Source organism: Argiope bruennichi, chromosome X2 (genome assembly GCF_947563725.1).
Source record: "Argiope bruennichi chromosome X2, qqArgBrue1.1, whole genome shotgun sequence".
NCBI classification, from domain to species: Eukaryota; Metazoa; Arthropoda; class Arachnida; order Araneae; family Araneidae; genus Argiope; species Argiope bruennichi.
The window spans coordinates 67,923,763-67,929,762 of record NC_079163.1 but is presented as its reverse complement, the minus strand read 5'-3'; the positions used below and the strand labels follow the sequence as shown (position 1 = coordinate 67,929,762).

Here is a 6,000-nt window from a genome sequence, read left to right as displayed (position 1 = left end):
AAAAAAAAAAAAAAAAAAGATTAATATATGAAGAAAAAGAAGGTTATCTGACAAGTGCAGAGAATTTCGGAATATTTTCTAAGGAGAAAATACTTTTTCGTAGTAATTACTCACGTTTTTCTCAAAATTCTGTGATGATTTTAGCGAAGAAGAAAATTCACGCAACGAATGAGGCGATTGATGCAAATGATTCGATTCAAAATTTATGCTTTTCATTGTATAAAAATGAGATAGTTTTAGTGAGAATGATATTGTTGATATAATTATGTTGAGGTAATTTTTTTTAGTATTATTTATATTTGAGAAATTTTCTGAATATTTTTGCTTTTAAAACTATTTATTAATCTGATTTTGTCTCTGTGTTTTCCTTAACAATTATTTCCTTTCATATTTAGCTAATTTCATTAATTAATTGTCTTTGTTTGCTTTTTTAAAGTCCCATTTTTTTTTCTGTGAACAAGACTACAAAAATTTTCGGTGAACATGGCTGCATTGTTGATAATTTACCGTCTTAACATTGCAACATACATCGAATAGATTTTGAGGCCCCTTCAGCTTCCGAGACGACCATTTACGACTCCTGTATAGAAAACGGCCACTAATCTCTAGCCTGGTATCTCTCAAATAATGTACTCACTTTTCCTTTGAAGAAAGGACAATTTTCTCTCTCCAGACAACGCAAGGCCGTTTTGCTACTTTTAGAAGCGCTTCCTTTTCAGGCTGGGAGCCTAATTATAAAATTTGGCAAGCAAAGATTACTTCTTCGGGATTTTATGCTGTCAAACTTCTTTCCTCTTCGGTATCAAAAATTGTATCCTCTAGACCCACCTCCAGCTCTTCAAAAACACATGGCCCTCCAGGATGGCCAGCAATTGCGCCAGAATTCCATTACCAAAAAGTTCTATAGTCTAGAATTAAAAAGTTCTTTAATTCCAAGAATTGCATGCATCCAGAGAAATCTGGGTGACTGGCACAAATCGCCAACATGGTGAACTCTAAAAAGAGCACCTCTATCGATGAAGTAGAAATAAAAACTATAGAACTACATACATTGAAACAACTGACATGTAAAGATACGTTTCATTTTATTACATATGCAAATAAACTGCCTGTCATTTAGTTAAATATCTTAAATCAAATCTAACAATGTCAATCCATTTAATGAATGCGCACATTAAAATTTAAACAGGAAAAACAATTTAAAAGTTATTTACGACACCAATTTAATATTCTGTGACAAAATGTTATTTAGCAAATATGTGACAATTCTGTCACATATTTGCTTAATAACATTTTTGAATAAAATATATTTTGAACTCCTTTTAGATTAAAGTATTAATTTATAAGTTCAAATTAAATCAAGCACAGTTATTATTATTTGACAAAAAATGAGAGTTTCTTATCTATTAGAAATGTTGTTGTTAACACAACAAAAATCAAAGATTAAAAAAAGAAATTAATTTTATTATTGGATTGAAAAAATTACAAATGACATCTCTTCATGGAACATTTTATCTCTTTATGAACATTATTTTATGACTTCTAGTAAAAATTTCAAAGGTGCGAAATGCATTTTTAAATTGTTTTGAATCTGTGATCTTATTTTATAAGAAAATTTTAAAAATCACACATTTTAATCCATAATCCATTTTCTCAGCGCTATTGCTCTATGAAGTGATAGTCAAATTTATATTTAAATTAATTTCATTGAAATTATATTACTTTATTTAATTTCATATTATATTATTTTAATTTTTATTTTTCCTATTACATTATTTTTATTTTATACTTAGAAATGAAAATGGTTTCAATATCAACCAGAAACATCCTGAGAGAAACATTTATTTAATAAAAATCTATTTGTATTGGGAAAATTTGTCACTTGATAAAATATTGTAGTTTTAAGTAATTTTGTGTTTTTACTTAGAAACGAAAAAAATTATCCGCACTTTTAAGAAAGGAAAATAAAAAACGCCAAAGCAGAAGAATTTTCTCGGCGCTATTTCTTCAGTGACGAGCTCTTGCGATATTGCAAACCACGTGTCCCGAAACCGGAAATACCGTTAAATAATACTTCCGGTATTCTTCGTGAAATCAGCTGGTTTCTAAAACAGCTGTTATTTTTATCAGAAAATTCAAAATGGGAATTATAATTTGAAAAAAAATGGAGCGATGATTATTGACCTCCTTTGCACCTCACTAATTTCTAAAAATTCGAACAAAGGGTGTAATTCCCTTGCAAACTTAGAATCCCAGTCGATGACGTAGTCCTTACGTCACTGGATAATATCTTCTGCACTGAAGATGGCGACTACGGTGGGAGGAGTGAATGGTGAATCGGATTCTGAATTCGGGGATGCTACAATACAACTACAGAATTTAGAAATAGATATTAGAAACACGAAAAGATCACACCATGGCGGAGGTAGCGTATCTATTTTGTAGACCTCCGATAAGCCACTTTTGCTCAGACAAATTAATCAATGGGTGTGACGTGGGCTGGACGTGCTGTCCGCACATTTCTGCTTATTCCGTACGGGGTACTGCGACTGCGGTTTGCCCGGATACGTACGTGTTCGTGTGGGTCTACTGAGGCCGAAAGCCTAAAGGCTCGAAACCGGCTACTTATGTTGCTAAAATCTTAGCCTCTTGAGCATTTTGATCCCTACTCTAATAATCCAGTAATGTGGCTACGCATCCTATTTTTTTAGTGTTATTAAAATAAACGATATTTGCTCAAGCAGGGCTCTCCGATGTTGAAATATTTACTCCATAAATGTGCATAAGCTTAATTTGTAGGGGGAAACCGGGCGACTGCCACATCGCCACAATTTTCTTTTCTTTTTGTTGCTATTTAATATTGAGTTTCTAGCTTATTGATAATGGTAAGCTGTGTATTTAATAATCAGTATTTTTTGTTCAAACAGTTTATTGAATTTGTTTTCAACAATGTTTGTATGGATTAAGGGTTACTTTGTTGATTTTTGATTGGTGTAGACTTGTGACTTGGCCATGACTTCCGAAGTGCAGTACCATGATCAAGGGCAAGGTGAGTTTTGCTTAATACTTAATTCTAATTATTTTGTCTAATTAAATTTGTGATGTTCAAGGTTTCTACTAATTTTCGCAAGGTTTTTACTAAATGAAGTCTTGCATGCAAAACATTGTTAGTCATTGCTGTTGCAATAAAAGTTTTCCAAAATCTTTTTTTGTTAAAAATTAATTATTGATATTATTAATTTGAGTTTAGTTTCAGTTTGTTCTTCATTTTTAAAGTGATCATAAGAATATTTTAACCTTTTTATGTGACTTTTAATCCTTGATTTTTCCTTAGAAATTTCAACTATGATTGCTATATTGATGGGAATATGTTTAAGTGTATATTGTGTATATTTCTTGATGTATTTCAATTCAAAATAATTTGAAGGGTTCTTAGTTCTAAAAAGTTTATCACCGAATGTCAATTTTTAAAAAATAATTTCTGATACAAATCTGCACATGGATTATATGGTTGTTTCAGATCCTGCAAACAAATTAATAAATGCATGTAGATTTTTGGAATGCAAAAATGACAGTTTGGATTTTTGGTTATTTAATGTTTTAACATTGAGGACAGCATACATATAGTAACAGTGTATATTACTTTGTGATTTGAAAATTATTTAAAATGTTTGATTTATGTTTATATAATTTGAAGTATTTCGGAAGTGTATTTCATTTCATTTTATTTAAGTGAATATAAAGTGCTAATCTAGAGTCTTTTTTTGATGCTGTATCATTTTTCATTTTAACTGTTAAAAATATCTTGTAATCTTGTTATTGAATGATGTTTGTGTACTTGGGTGTATGTAAAAAAAATACAGATTAAAGGCATAAAAATCTTGTCAGTTGTTTTTTCTTCATTTTGGATAGTTTAAAAATTTCATATATGTCTAATGTACATATGCTGATTTATAACTGCCTCGTTATTAAATGACTGATGATGATAAATTCAGCGAATCATCCATTTCTATATTTTACTGTCATGTACTGTACAAAATACATGACATCTTAATATTTTGAAACTTAAGAAAATTCTTATAATTTGTCACATTTTACAGATTAAATGTAATTAAATTTTTTTTTGCACATTTTTTTTTCTGTCATGACTTTACTATGATGGTAATTTTACATCACAGCAGATGCATAGATGCAGAAGGTATTAAAGCTAGTGCATAGATGCTACAGTATTAAAGATAATTATAACCCCTCTTTCCCTTCTGATTTGTTATAATTGGCAAATGTCGATGGCTCCTGGTCATGGTATTTTTTCACTTTCTTATTGTATTAGTCATTAAAAAAATCATACATACAGATGTTTAATCTTTGTGCCACTCCTTAAGACTGATGTCCTGGATATTTATACATCCATCCACCCACCCACCCACCCATCTCTATGCCACTGCAATGTAATCATATAAAGTATAATTTTCTAGAAACATGTTAATAAAATTTTGGAACTAGGAACTTTTTAGAATTATTGTGAGGATTACTGAAGTGAATTACTATTTTTGATGTTCAAAGATAGATGAATAAAAATTATTTACGTTTGGAATCTTTGCATCTTTTTATTTTGAGTTATGGGGATCAAATGAATAATTTGATTTCTCACTATATTTTATTGATACAAATTTTAAAAAAAATGAAGACTCTTGTTATTTCTTATTGCAAATAATGTCTACAATTTATAAGTAACAGTATATAACAGGTATAATAAAATCTTAGTCTCTATTCAAGATAAAGTAAAATTATTTGACTGTTTTGTGCTAATAAAATCTGTAATTCTTTTCTTTTGTTATTCACAATGTAATCAAACTGATTTTTGGATACTTTACAGTTTATGGTTAAAAATATGACAATTGAATGTTTAGAATAAATGCAGGCTCTTTAATTTTTATTTTCTCAGTAATGTTTATTCAAAGTTTTTAATGTTTCTGTTTTATTGATAACTATTATTTAAGATATGATAATTTGACAAGTTTTGTAAGGTATATAGATTTTTACCTTGGAAAAGGATGTATAAGTAATTAAAGTATTTGAAATAAATTTTTAATGCTATTTAAAGAAACACCTTATATTACATCAATATCTAAGAACTTTTAACATGTTTTTTATTTTACTTACTTTACTATTTGATATCTGGTTTTGGATATCATTATTAGTGCTGTGCTGAATTTTAAAACATATTGATTATTTGTTCATTAAGAACTTTGGAGTTGAAAATGTCTTGCTGTTGGCTTTTTCTTTAAGTAATCATTATTTTAGATTTGATACAATTTTTTGGTTGTATCTTGTTTTTAAGATGTCTTTCTTTCTAATCAATTCATTGTGTAATTAATAATTTAAGTATAATTGTCTTTTTATCACACTGTCAAAGAATAGCTTAAAAGATGAAAAAAATCATAAGCTAGGTACTTTTTATACGATGAATTGATAATTTTATTTTCACGTTTGTGTTTATGTTTTTAAAAGCTGAAGTGTGAGCAGCAGTTGAATGTTGGTTTTGAAATTCTTATCCTTTAGGGATATATCTTGTGATATGTCTTGATTATTGTGCTTAAATGTTCTATTTTGCATTGTTTTCTTATACATTGTAAAAAATATATTTTCTGCATCTTGTATGAATGAAATACTTAATTGCTAAATACTTTACAATTTTGAGGTGTTAATAGGTGAAGAGCGAAGTCTTAAAATAGTTTTACACATATTTTTTACAGCTTATCTTCAACATGCTTTTTAAATTCTCTCCAGATGAAATTTTTAAAATCTTTTTTAATTATATATGATAAAGAAAAGATATACTGAATGATTCAATTTTTTACAGTATCTTATTTCTCGAGAAGATGATACAAATTTGTTAAATGAATTTCTATTAACTTAACATTATCATGATCACTTACATAATGCATAATCTAGTGAAACTTCTGAAAGAATAAATTCATTAAAATAATTAAAGCTAAA

The 6,000-nt window shown here is 28.5% G+C and overlaps 1 protein-coding gene across 3 annotated transcripts in view; it reads left to right on the top strand.

Annotated features, from left to right (window-relative positions):
• The first annotated feature begins 2,242 nt into the window (after window positions 1–2,242).
• The window catches only part of LOC129960186 (RNA-binding protein Pasilla-like), a 74,289-nt gene continuing 70,531 nt past the window's right edge, over window positions 2,243–6,000 (top strand). Inside the window, exons 1-2 of one of the 3 annotated variants that reach the window (XM_056073401.1) lie at window positions 2,243–2,425; window positions 2,998–3,049. In XM_056073401.1, the coding sequence (XP_055929376.1) occupies window positions 2,417–2,425; window positions 2,998–3,049 (61 nt within the window). In that variant the 5' untranslated portion in view covers window positions 2,243–2,416. Of the gene's footprint in view, window positions 2,886–2,927; window positions 3,050–6,000 lie in introns of all 3 variants that reach the window. The other 2 variants (XM_056073402.1, XM_056073403.1) reach the window with 2 other exon arrangements.